General features: G+C 40.6%; 1 protein-coding gene across 8 annotated transcripts in view; it reads right to left on the minus strand.

Annotated features, from left to right (window-relative positions):
* Positions 1 to 14,444, minus strand: part of SULF1 (sulfatase 1) — a 176,470-nt gene that overhangs the window by 76,124 nt on the left and 85,902 nt on the right. For 7 of the 8 annotated variants that reach the window (XM_082721184.1, XM_082721181.1, XM_082721179.1 and 4 more), the window contains 2 exons: positions 6,733 to 6,805; positions 6,190 to 6,421 (listed from right to left, as the gene is read on the minus strand). Coding sequence is in view for 6 of the 8 variants with exons in the window: in XM_082721181.1 (XP_082577307.1) it covers positions 6,190 to 6,361 (172 nt within the window). In the remaining 2 variants the exon portion in view is untranslated. Of the gene's footprint in view, positions 1 to 6,189; positions 6,422 to 6,732; positions 6,806 to 9,705; positions 9,783 to 14,444 lie in introns of all 8 variants that reach the window. The other variant, XM_082721180.1, reaches the window with a different exon arrangement.

Here is a 14,444-nt window from a genome sequence, read left to right on the forward strand (position 1 = left end):
TGAAAATGTCTACAGGGTTGGATAGAGAGGTAGGCAAGTGAAGACAGCCAGGTATAAGAAAAATCAAGGAACTTTCATCTTTTCTGTTTTTGACATTTGGTAGAGATGTGGGAGTATAGAGATTTCCCCGACCATGAGAAAAACAGCAGTATGGGCAGGATGGTAAATGGCTCATTGGCCGAAATCTTGGGGAGCAATGGAGAGTGGTGGGGACCATGATGACCTGAGGACAAGCTCCACCTAGTGGGGCAGTTTGATTACTCTTCAAGCATATACCTGATTGCCGTCTCATGAGAATGCAAGCTCTGCTCTCCTGTTTCTGGATTTTCAAGAAAAGTCATAAACTGGAATTTTTTTTTTAAATAAGAAATCATCTGATTTTTAAAATGTCTTAATTAAAAACAATACACTGGTCAAGCAAAACACATCTGTGGGCTAGCTCAGGACTATAGATCTTAATTGTGACCTCTGATTTAAAGACAGTAATTTCATGTATTTATGATTTCTTAAATCCACATATGATCTGAAAGAAGCAATGGGCCAGCATTACTGAGACGTTAGCATCAGCTCAGTTTCCTAAGAATTTAATAAATGCCACATTGAGTCAGATCAGCTCCACAGTTCACTCCTCAGAGTGGCACCAAGGGACACTTTTGGAAAGATTTAGAGCTTAATTTCTTTGACTCTAGTCTTAGGAAGTTCAGCGAGTTCCACGAGCATTTTTTATTTTGTTCTTTTTGATTTATAAAATACCTAAGTGCAGGAAAATACTAGAATAATGTGTCTCCAAGCTTTAATATTTTTATTTTTTATTTCTTTCTCTTTAAAAATGTTTATTTATTTATTTATTTTTACTGGCTCTTTCTCTCCCTTTTTTTCTTTTTAAAAATTTAAATTCAATTAATTAACATATAATGTATTATTAGTTTCAGATGTAGAGGGCAGTGATTCATCAGTTTACATATAATACCAGTGCTCATTTCATCCCATGTCCTCCTTAATGTCCATCACCCAGTTCCCCATACCCACACTCCCATCCCCTCTAGCAACCCTCAGTTTGTTTTCTATGATGAAGAGTCTCTTACGGTTTCTCTCCCTCTCTGATTTTGTCTTGTTTTATCTTTCCCTCTCTTCCTCTATGATCTTCTGTTTTGTTCCTTCAATTCTACATATGAGTGATATCATATGATAATTTCTCTGATTAACTTATTTCTTTTAGCATAATACTCTCTAGTTCCATCCACGTCATTGGAAATGGCAAGATTTCAATTTTTTGAGGGTTGAGTAATATTCCATTGTGCGTGTGTGTGTACACACACATATATGTACACACACATATATCACATACTAGGTCAAAAATCAGGTCTCAACCAGTATCAAAAGATTGGGACCATTCCCTGCAAATTTTCAGACCACCATGCTTTGAAATTTGAACTCAATTGCAAGAGAAAATTTGGAAAGAACTCAAATACATGGAGGCTAAAGAGCATCCTACTAAGAATGAATGGCTCAACAAGGAAATGAAAGAATTTAAAAAATTCATGGAAACAAATGAAAATGAAAACACAACTGTTCAAAACCTTTGGGATGCAGCAAGGCATTCCTAGCTTTAATATTTTTCAATATCAAGCTCTTAAACTTAAGCTTTTAAAAAAGTTTAATATTTGATGATAATTGCTTCAGTTATTGTTTTCACGTTTTAAGGCAAAATGTGGAATTATCATTGATATTCTTGGTTACTCCTCCTTCTCCAGAAGAAACCATCATCCCAACTTCATGTTGATCATGTCCATGTGTGTTTTTCTAGCTTAAAAGAAAGTGTAAATCTTTTACCTATTAATATAGTCTAAAAACGTGAACTACTTACAGGTACAGACATGACCTAAGTTACTACATAAATTGTGCAAAAAGTAAATCCAGACATTAGCGGACCAGTGGTTAAGTCATGTCATCTTTTCACAGATTAACTTTTCTCCTGGGATAATGATATTTGTCCTATCCACCCAACTTGGGTGGGATGAAAACAAGCGTAATAATGAGAACAAGTGTTCTTTGGAAAAAGATAACATACAAGGTTCTAGCACTTTTATTAATGAATTCCTTATGTGTCTTACTCCCTTCACAAAGTACTAGTTTATTTTGTTTGTCCACAGACAAAGTTGAGGGAGTGGCCCCATTCCTACTGAGTAAGAGCTTTCTTTCTGAGCTTGATTTCATAAATTCCCATTACAAGCCTTCTCAGCCTTTGTCTTCCCAGACAAAGAAGTAGAATAGCTTCCTTCTTTCCCCCAAAGAAAAGCATTCTATTACAATTTTTGTCATTGTTCTTCTAAGCCCTTCCTAAGTCGGTTATATCTTTCTCGAGGTATAGTAGCCAAAATTGCCTGCAGTATGACAGGTGCAAATAGTTTTGTGATTCTACTCTATGTAAGCATCTGGCAAGCATAAGAACATGTAAGTAAAAATAAAATAAAATAAAATAAAATAAAATAAAATAAAATAAAATAAAATAAAATAAAATAAAAACAAAGCAAAACCCAGTCATATGAAAATCACAATGAGATACCAGCTCAACCCATTAGGATGGGTATTACAAAAACAAGAAACAAAACACCAGAAAATAACACATGTTGGCAAGGATGTGAAGAAATTGGGGCCCTTGTGCACTGTTGGGGGGAATGTAAAATGGTGTGGTTGTTATGGTAAACAGGATGGAGGCTCCTCAAAAAATTGAAATCGAGTTATTAAATGATCCATATTTGGGTATTTATTCCAAAGCATCGAAAGCAGGTACTTAAGGAAGTATTTAAATAACTATGGTCATAGTAGCGTTATTTACATAGATTTCCAATAATCAAAAAATAGAAGAAACCCAAATAAACAAAATGTGGTATATACATACAATGTCTATTATCCAGCCTTTAAAAGAAGGAAATTAGGAAATTCTGAAACAGGCTATAGCAGCAATGAGCCTTGAGGACTGGTATTAGGCTAAGTGAAACAAATCAGTCACAAAAAGACAAATACTTTGTCTTTGTCATAAGCGGTTTAATTCCACTTATGTGATGTACCTACAGCAGTCAAATTTATCTCTATGAATTTGTCCAGTAGAATGATGGTTACTAGGGCATAGAGTTATTGTTTAATGAATACAGAATTTTAATTTTGTAAGGTGGAGAGTTCTGGAAAATGGTTGCAAAACAATGTGAATGTACTTAATACTTCTACCTACACGCTTAAAAATGGTCTAAGGATGGCCAAAATAAAGAAAAAAAATTCAAGTCAAGTCTAGAGCAGTTTGGCTCAAGAAGGATTATGAGAACATTACAGAAGTCTAGGTGAAAGTCTCTACCAGGCAGTGTCCACTACCAAGAGCATAGTTGTTAAGGTAGAGAAAGGAGGTCTTTTCTAAAGTCTACCCCACGGTTCACTGTGGTTCATCATTCTGTTCTGCCAATGAGATAATAAGACCTATCTTATGCTTCTGTTATCTCTCTTTCAGAACCTAGAACACTACTATGCATTTACAACTTGCTTTTAGGAAGTCCTCAATAAATATTTGTTGAAGGACTGATGGAAAACATCATGGTTAAATATTAGCTGTGAAGACCTAGTCCTAACACTGGTCCTAGTTTCACCATTGACTAGTTCATCACAGCCTACATGACTTCTCTAAGCCTCATTTTACTTATGTGCTAATTAAAGAGAGCAAGAGCAGCTACTTCACTGAGTTATTGGGAAGAGTAAATGAATGAATACTTAGCATTGTATCTGGCTAGAAAATCAAGGAAGGAGCTAGAGACAAATACATAGGAAACAACTGGGTTGATAGAACCTGGGCTATGAGTTGTGTCTATTATATCCACATGCTTCCACTTAGTGAAATATTTGCTCAGGAAATATTTGCTGGATAAATTAACTAATTATAGGGTGAGGCTAAAGGCTGGAATTTTTAAATCTGTTAAAAAAATTGTCAAATGAGTCCTTAATTTATTTTAAAGACGAGGACTGTATATTGAAGAGGTAGACTACGACAGATACCTGTACTCACTTCTGAGAATTTTTTTTAGCATTCTAAGGCCCCTGTAGGTCCACTTGGAATCTATTCAGCACTTACTATATTTCCTGCATGGTTCCAGTAAAACACTACCTTGCTCGCAGGCCAGTGGAAGAGATAAGTATGGAAACACATGATGGATTAAGGGCCATACTGGAGGCATGTCCAAGGTGGTACAAAGGAAAGTTCCATCTACCCTGCTGGAGGGGAGAATGGTTTTGGTGAAGAAAGACCCCCGAAGGCAAGACATTTGAATTGGATCATGAATAGGTAGGGTTTCTCCAGGTGGAGAGAGGGGGAGAGGGAAGACAGAGGAGACAAGATGTACAAAGTCATGAAATATAGGTGAGGGAGATGAAACCACCAGACACCTTCAAGGAAGCATGAGTTATTTCCATGAAGCACTGAGCAAAAGTGGGGGAAAGGAAGAGCCTCATAAAAATAGGCAGTGGCCTGGTCCAGAGCTCATTTGCTATGGAGGAGAGTTGCTTAATCCTCTTCCAATGGGAAACCATGGCGAGTTTTAAGCAGAACAGACCTGATCAGATACTGACATGATAACTCCAATCATGGAGTGAAGAATAGGCAAGAGGCACCAGGACTACGGGAGACGGGTAGGTCAGGGGACTGACTAATCAGTTAGGGAAGCACTAGAGAAAAGAGAATGGTCTGGAGATCTTGGCTGTAATGAAAGGGATGGATTTGAGGGCTGTTAAGGAAGGTGAATTAAAATGTGTTCACCTCATTTTACTTGCTCTATAGGTAAACGAAAACTTTAAGTACAAGCTACACTCATACTAAAGTCGGACTGCCTAGGCTTCACCTGGGCATATTGCCTAAAAATCAATACTCTTCTTTAATTAATTAATTAATTAATTTAAAGATTTTATTTATTTATTTGACAGACGGAGATCACAAGTAGGCAGAGAGGCAGGCAGAGAGAGAGGAGAAAGCAGGCTCCCTGCTGAGCCGAGAGCCTGATGCGGGGCTCGATCCCAAGACCTTCGGATCATGACCTGAGCCAAAGGCAGAGGCTTTAACCCACTTAGCCACCCAGGTGCCCCAATACTCTTCTTTAAAAAGTGAAGTGACAGACAGCAGACTCTGCAAAGCAACTTCAACAATCATTACCCGCTGCTGGGTTTTACTGCACGGGCTTCCAGCTTAACCCAATGGGTTAACTCCGTTGGGATTCCATGACTTGGTATCAAACTGGAAATTGAAGTCCTCCTCCATGGAGACCATGTTCCAATATGGGGGTGGTTTGCTCCTTAACAACCCTGGTCTGCAGAGCTTTGCAAGGAAGCCCAGTTGCTCTGCTAGCACTAAGTCCAAGTTCAGTTCTAGGACTGAAAATGAGTGCTGGTGACAATCTGTAAGGACGAGCTTCTTATGCGTCTTAGGGTCCTATGAAAGGTCATACCTAGATTTATAGACAAGACCATAGAGCTGGGCCATTAAAGAAAGTGAGGAGATAAGAAACAGAATCAGATGGTTCAGCAGCTCTGCTGGAACGGCCAGAATTTGGCAGGCTCTCCAAGCGTTCTGGAATGAACCCACGATAGCTAATTCTTCAGAAAAGCCTCATCTCCAGGGTGGTAGTAGTGAATTACCACCAGAAGACACAAAGAATATTGTAACTTTTAATTACCTAGCAATTATCACAAGCTCTGAACGTATCATTCACTTGAATAATAATAACAGAAGAGAGTAATGGTATCTGTGTTCACATACACGGCATAGAATTACAGCCATAAGCTCATACTCTTGGAAACAATTTTGCCCAAATATATAAAACACTTCTTGATCAAGAGAACCCAAGGTGCATAATCGAATCCTTGACTTCTATAGTACCCGGGCTTGCTCTTTTCTCTCTCTCCGTTTACTTGAAGACCCTTCCCAGACAGTTTTGTACACTTAAGACCAGAGAAATCATGTTGAAACAAAAACCAAAAGCCTTATAATCGATACAAGTTCATTTTATAAACTCAGGTTGCTGGTTAAGACCCTCCAGTCAAGGACCACCCCCCTCGACCCCCCTCCCAATGTTCACTCAGTGTTACTGATCAGGCGAAAGGTCAGTGCATCATTTGCGCAAAAGAGACTAACAAGTGCAAAACCCAGTGTCTCACCCAGCTCCACGTCTTGATCATCAGTGAGCACAAGAATAATGTTGGGTCGGATGTTCTTTCGCTCCTGCTGTATCCGTCCTCTGAACCTCTGGGATCTGACGGTCGAACAGAGGCTCCCCAGCAGCTCTGTGCCCAGGATAGCCAGAACCAGAGCACAGCAAGAATACTTCATTGTGTTTGGTCCAATGTCACGAAACCAACAGAATGTCTCAGCTTCCTGGTTTCTGCAGGTCTGGGCAGTCAGAGCAAAAGTGAGAGAGAGGGAGAGATGAAAATGACATCCAAACCCCAAACACAGTTGCAGAGAAAGGGCTACAACAAAGTGAGAGCTGGCACGTGAACTGTTAGAGAGAGGGCTGCACATGAGTCAGACGTGGCAAAACCCTCCCAGGCGCTGGGGAGGTTTGTAAGCACTTGAATATTTTGCAAATTCACTTTTGTCCTTTCTTCTCCTTCCAACTTTTCCTATTTCAAAATGCATTGCCAAAACAGAATTTCCAACACAGGGCTCAAATATAAAAGTCTTCTGACAAGAGCTAATACCTTGAATTAGGTATCCTGGTTGAATAATCAATTTCTGTACTCAGAGGTTTTCAGAACTTCTGCAGATGGGGTCCTAAAGGGGGAGAAGAAACAAAGGAGATGTCAGTCAAGGTGAAGATGTCGGTCAAGGGTTTTGGTATAGATTTTGGTGTGAAGTAGTCTCTCGAAACAGCATACACATATACATACACATATACATATATACACACATACACATATACATATACACACACACATACACATATGCATGTACACATATAACACACATACATGCACATATACACATGCACACACATATACACATGTACATATAAATATACATACATGTATACATATACATACACATATACACACATATACATACACACATATATGTATATATATACACACAAAATCCATAGTCCAAAAGGGAGAAACAGGAGAAAACAATATTCACAGCTGCTAACAAATGACTCAAAATATATCTTCATTTCATAATCAGCTCCTTAAAGTGGTGACATGGGTCCCATCCCTGCTCACACTCTGACAGTCCTTGAAACATCCCCAGGAAAACTCAGGCTGGACCAGGCAGTGCCCGCAGCACCTGCGAAACCAGGGGGGGTTGGGGGAGTGTTTGCATCTGGGGAGTGGCTGGCACGAGGGGGGTGTACTAGGGGCGCGCTGACTCACCTGCATAGACACTGAGTACTTAAGAAGCAGAATCAACTGCAAGGCTGTCATTTGTCATCTGCATTATGTCACTCACAACCCAGGAGAGTTCTTTCTGCTGACAAAGACTTCATAGTAGGTGACTGGGAGGGCAACCTTGCCCAGCCCCCGAAAAGCTCCTAACTGTCCTCCATCAATCACCAGGGGAAGGGGTGCTTCCTCCGGGAGAGGCTTGTCCCTCTGTCCAGCCCGTGTCCTCAGTGTGCCAGCGCCTAAGGGGACCGAGCCCTCCTTCAACTGTCAGCACCAGCCTCGCTATCACAGAGCCCTGGCGCAGTACCACCGGCAGACGGGTTTTGCCGCAGCACATCTAAACCTGCAAAGCAAAATGATTGATTGCTCTGAAGCTGGAGGGTACAGTCTTCCCTTCCACATTAAAATAAATAAATAAATCAGATCTGGAGGGGAATGCTGCAAAATCTTTGCAAACCTGCCCAAGACGAGACTTCCGAAAGGATTGGAAGAATGCCCCTTTCACTTTAGAGCACTAACCTGCTGAAAGCATTTGTCTTCGACCTCTGATAGCAAAAGGCTCATTTAAAAAAAAAAAAATCTTTCTTTTGGATGTCACAGGGGAATGTCTGCATGGGAATTTAGGCCGCCCTAAAATTAATTAGTGGCCTGCTTTGTCAGCCACTCTGTCCCCACACACCTGAGGGTCTGTATTTTGATTTGCAACAATAAACTGACATCGGATAAACAAGCATAGCGAATCAAGTGTGAGACTTGCCAGGCAGAAGAAAAGGGACTTCACCGCTCATTTCCATGCCTTAAATTCTGGAGGGTGACGCAGAGCAGCAGGAGAAGAAAGAAGAAAGCCTGTGGACTATTTACCCCAGTCACACACATTATTTTGTTTTACACAAACATACACACCCCTATTATTTTAAACTTTATGAGCTGTTTTGTAAACAGTTCTAATGCTTTTCACTCTGCAGCCTGTAATTACTTTGAGAGAGAGAGAGGGAGAGGAAGAGTAAGGGAGATGCACTCTATAGGAAATGGGTTTTAAACAAAAATCTAGTGCTTTTGGAAGGCAGAACATCAAACCCACCACCTCCCATGGATCTTGTGGCTCTGAGAAAGTCAATACACAAGGACTTTTTTTTTTTTTTTTTAAGAACTCAGGGTTATTTCAGTGATTGCTGTACGTGGTGAACACTGAAAGCCAGCAATTGTTCTGCACTGACTGGTTTCTGTGCATTTGTTTCAAATCGTGAGAAAACTGATACGAGCAAGAAAGACAGGAGAAGGAAAGAAGGAAGTCAAACAATGGCTGTCTCCCGCAAAGCAGCATCAGGCTAAACTGTGACGTGCAGAAATTTCTTAGAAGCTCGGTCCTCTAAGTAGCAAGAGTCTGCTCCCCTCTCAAAGCCTGCAAGGGTGAGTGAAGAGAGAGCGAGCAGGAGTCTCTTGGATCCGCTCTAGTCATAACGCAGCCTCTGCTGACGGTAGCGACCCGGAAAGTTCAGGCAGACTCCCGGCGTCGTGCAAACAGCAGCACTGGGAGTTTAAATAATCAGCCCCACACGAAACTGAAAAGTCTTCACAATTAAGATGCTGATAACATTCCCTGGAACCCGACCAACTTTACTGCTTATTCTTTTCTTTATCTTATTTACTTTGTCTCTTCCTTTAGGAAAAAGAAAATTAGCCTTAATGGTACCTTGAGTGAACGGCACTGAACTACAATGAAAAGGGTTTCCTAATGAAGAAAGGGGAGAGCCAAGTTGATACTTTTCTTTTTTCCTATGTGACCTTCCTTGGAGAGTTATAGGTGCATAAGAAGCCTACAGATTTTGCTTTTTTTGTTTGTTTGTTTGTTTGTTTGTTTTTGCCATAGTTTATTATCGATTCAGGGAGTACATATGTAAACGAGGAGAAATTAAGTAGTGCAGAAACCTGGACATTCAGACAGGTCTGACCAGCAGGAACATGCTATCTTTACCTCATCTCCCTTCACTAAAACACAAAGCACACCACTCTGGAAAACCTGCCCACAGACAATTCCTTATTCAAAAAAATGACCTTTTAAAACCTGTCATCCTCTCACTGCCTGGTTTCCAGCTCCAGAAGGGAAAGAAGTAAAGAAGAAGAAGAAAAAAATTGACAGACAAATACAGAACTTGACTAAGGAGACAAGAATGCAATATTTAAATCAGATACTTTGTATCTATTCTCTAAGAACAAGTGTTCTTAGAGACTAACAATTTGTCCTGAGAAAGAGCAGAAAATGGGAGAAACAGTAAAGGGGGTTTTTCTCACACCCGGCAAGTGAGCTCGAGGAACGGTGTTGTATTCATGAATCAGGACCACAATACAAGTCGCCTTCTCTTCAAGCCCTAAAATGAAAACACCAATGGTAGCTATAGCCAGTTAATGTGGAAAGTTTGTAGGGCTTTGTTTAGGGCAGTCATGCCAAACTATAAATGTGACATTAAAAGTTTCAAGTCACATATAAAAGGAAAAAAAAAAAAAAACCAGACCAGGGAGACTTCAAGCCAACGGGATGGAAAAGTCTAGGTCACACATGCTCGGTGAGCAACACTCCACAAGAAATCAAGACCCTTGTTGCCTTGGCAGCTAGACGCTTTGTCGACTGCAGTGGTTCTCAAGGTGTCCCCTAGGACTTTGGGGGAGTCCCTGAGATTCTTTCTAGGGAGAGTCCACAAGATCAACACTGTTTTGATAAGAATACTGACACATTCGCTTTTTTCACTTTGTGGACTGATGGGTAAAATCGTTTTTGTCTGAATAAAGGGAGCGTCACTACAGTTAAAGAAAAAAAAGCCAGTTTCTTTCAAGGTGAAACCGTAAAATGACTAATTGTATTAAATCCTGACCCTTGAACACACATCTTTTCTTTTTAATTTTGTTTTATGAGCCAGGAGGTACATGTGGAGCTCTTTGTTGCCTCTGGAGGTGTGAGGATAGTCGAGGAACAGCACTTGTGTGATTGAGTGACAGGTTCCTCGGGATACTGCTTTTGGCTCATGGAACACTATTTGTACTTGAACGGATTACTTGGACTTGGGTATTTGGCAGACATTTCTTAAGGAATAAATGAAATGAGACTGTCATTTCAAGGAAAACAGCTGACAATATTTGTTGTATTTGTTGCCAATGATAGAAATCTAGCTTCCAAGCTAAACTCAGAATTTTGGAAAACTTGGATCTGCTGCCATAAACTTGACAGCTTCTCAATATGTAAAGCCTTTCAATGACATTGATGTTGATATTAACAAATGTTATTTTTTGGTATTAAAAAATGAAATGTGTCAAATTTAGCATGTTTGCATAATTCAGTGAACCAATATTTCTCAAATGACCAAGTAAAATGCTATGGAATCACACATCAGCAAAAAAGTTTCAAAGTGCAAGATGACCATTGGATTTTAATGTAACAGAGTAGGAAAGCTTATTGATGGGGTTTCAGATTACTTATGACAACTAATCTTTAAGAAGTCACCACTTGTCAAGTTTTGGCATAGTATCAAAGGAGATCTACAAGTGTCTGAAAAAGTCATTAAAATACTTTTCCTTTTCCAACTACTTATCCATGTGAGGCTGTGTTTTATTACTTTATTTTAACCAAAACAATATATTTCAACAGATGAAATCCAGAAGTAGATATAAGAATCCAGCTCTTTCTTCAGATAAATATGTGTAAAAATGTAAAATAGTGTTGAGGCGCCTGGGTGGCTCAGTCAGTTAAGCGTCTGCCTTCGGCTCAGGTCATGATCCCGGGTCCTGGGACTGAGCCCCACATCAGGCTCCCTTCTCACCGGGAAGCCTGCTTCTCTCTCTCCCACTCCCCCTGCTTGTGCTCCTGCTCTCACCATCTCTCTTTCTCTGTCAAATAAATAAATAAAATCTTAAAAAAAAGATTTTATTTTTTGAGAGAGAGAGAGAGAGAGAGAATACAAACGGGGAGAAAGGCAGAAGGACAAGCAGATGCCCCGCTGAGCAGGGAGCCCCAAGCAGGACTCAGTCCCAGCAGCCTAATACCATGACCTGAGCTGAAGTCAGATGCTTGACCATTTGAGCTACCCAGGCTCCCTGCTCTGTTGTAATTTCTAATTATCAGTAGATATAAGCTACATAAAAAAAAGCTCTTGAGGATCTTCAATAAATTTTAATAATATAAAAGGATCTTGAGCCCCAAAGCTTTGAGAATTGCTGACCTAGCATATACCCAGCACCATAGTTAAGCCCAGATTTTTACTTCTAAGGCTGCAGATCTGGCCCCATTCACAAACGTATTCACCGTTTTGTCCCTTAAAGCCCTGAAACTGTCCTAAGTTCTAAATGCCTAGTATACAAAGAGGTTGTTGATGAATGATGACACCTTGTGATTTGTTGGTTTGTTGGCTTTTTAATCTGAGGATGACATAGAATTTTACAAATGCATGCCCATGCTACAAAGTATGTTAGAGACAGGATCAGAACAACCCACTTAGCACAGAAATAAACCTCTCAGGGATGGGGCAAAGCAATTATTTCTAGTACAAAGCAATGCCACCCCATAGTTAAGGCAGAGAAAAAAAAGGGACATCATAAGCAATCAAATCAGTAAGAGAGATTAGGCCAGCGTTATACAATTCTTCAAAGCTGAATTTAGCAAGAACACACTTAGTTTATCCAAGGAGTGAATTAAAACAGGATTATGCCAGCGAGAAGCTGGTATCAACATCCGGCCCCCTTTGCCAATGGCCAGTCTACATACTCACATTTCTAAGGGTCTACGGAAACCAAGAAGGAGCTAATTTTTTCTTTTAAAAACCCCATAGCTGGCAAAGTTCATCTACCATTAATGCCCAGAAAGCATATTTCCTGATCTAATTTATTACAACTCCAAGCAAAGGCGATAGACAACAGTCTCTTTCTGGTGCAGTAACATTTTTTACCCCGTAATAATAAATCTCTTCCAACAACTAGAGACAGCTGAAAGCGTTCATCTCTGACCTGGAGCATCTTTGGGGAAATACCGGGCTAAATGAAGAACTCCTCCTCCAACAATATTTGCTTTCCTTCCCTTTCTCCCTTACTACAATTTCTCCTGCCAACACATGAATCCTGAAATTGAAAGGAATCTTGAAAATTCATCTATTCACCAAACTGTTATCATTGGTTGTCCCGGGGTATGGTGAGGGAGAGGAACAGATTTTGTTTTTAATTCATTTGTGTCTATATTGGATGTTTTCCCTCCCAATGGCCTGTTGCATTATAAAGATAGAGATAAATAAATGCAGGATTTCTACATTTGCCCTCTGTCTTCTCAGGGAGGAAGAGGATAGATAGGAGGAGCAGAGGTAAGCACGAAGTGAGAGGCAATAACAAGAAATGTACTTTGGAGACTCAGCCCCACAGAGATAGGAACTAAAATCACACAAAAGTGGTTTTTACACCAAGGGCATTTTTAGAATGCCAGAAGTCCAAGACGAAGATTTGTTCAGCTTCTTTCAAGTAGGAATTAGCAAAACAAAGGAAAACAAAGTGGTCTAAAAATTATGAAAAGAACCAAAGGGATCTGATATTCTTTTTTTTTTTTTTTTAAGATTATTTATTTGACAGAGAGAGATCACAAGTAGGCAAAGAGGCAGGCAGAGAGAGCGGCAAGCAGGCTCCCTGCTGAGCAGAGAGCCCAATGTGGGGCTTGATCCCAGGACCCTGAGATCATGACCTGAGCTGAAGGCAGAGTCCAAGCCACTGAAGCCACCCAGGCGCCCCAAGGATCTCATGTTCTTGAAGCAGACACTGCAAAGTGTCTGAAGGGTCTAAGTCTAATAATGGTCACTAGTTGCTGGGGGGCGGGGACAGTGAGAACAGTGGACCAAGAGAGGCAGGGAAAAAAAAAAAACCAAAACCATCTTGGAGAATCTTGCAATAAAGTTTTTCAAGGCTCCAACATGGAAGTGACCCGGATCATATCTAACATTTCATTGGCTGTCATTGTCACACAACTCCATCCAGTTGCAAGGGGCTGAAAATCTGGGGGAGCAGAGGAAGTGTTACTGAAAATATGTATGTAAATACATTTGGACATGTATTTCAATTAATGAAGAAACATAGTCTGGGTAACTTAAAGTTCAACCATTCCTAGGTGCTAAAAATGTACTTTTAACAGATTTATAGATTCCTGGGGGGAACATGTTTCATTTTAGTTTCTTTCCCTGATATACAGAATCTGCTACAATACGAATTTAAAGTTCCACAATTCTTATAATACATTTAGTTGAAGAAAATATTTATTTATTGGTCAGAAGGAGAGAGAGAGAGAGAGCACACAAGCATGGGGAGCAGGAGACAGAAGGAGAAGCAGGCTCCCCTCTGAGCAAGGAGCCTGATGCTCCCAGGACTCTGGGATCATGACCTGAACCAAAGGCAGATGCTTAATCGACTGCGCCACACAGGTGTCCCCCACAAAATATATATTTTAAAGGTATTATTTACTTGTTTATTTGACAGAGAGAGCACAAGCAGGGGATGGGGAGAGGGAGAAACAGGCTTCCTGCTGAGCAGGGAGCCCAGTGTGGGGCTTGATCCCAGGACCCCAGGATCATGACCTGAGCTGAAGGCAGACGCTTAAGAGACTGAGCCACCCAGGTGCCCTTGAAGAAAATACTTTTTTAAAAATAAATTAGATGCTATATTTATATTCAAAAGTGTTTCCCCAGGTATTTTCTTGTAGTTAAAATCTATGTGAGGAGGGATGCCTGGGTGGCTCAGTTGATGAAGTGTCTGCCTCTGGTTCAGGTCATGATTCCAGGGTCCTGGGATCAAGTCCTGCATTGGGGTCCTCCTTACCTATTTAGCCTGCTTCTCCCTCTGCCTGCTGCTCCCTCTGCTTGTGTGCTCTCTCTCTCTCTGACAAATAACTAAGTAAAATCTTCAAAAAAAATCTGTGCGAGGGGCGCCTGTGTGGCTCAGTGGGTTAAAGCCTCTGCCTTCAGCTCAGGTCATGGTCTTGGGGTCCTGGGATCAAGCCCCATATCGGGCTCTCT

The sequence above is a fragment of the Mustela nivalis genome (genome assembly GCF_964662115.1).
Source record: "Mustela nivalis genome assembly, chromosome: 2".
NCBI lineage: Eukaryota > Metazoa > Chordata > Mammalia > Carnivora > Mustelidae > Mustela > Mustela nivalis.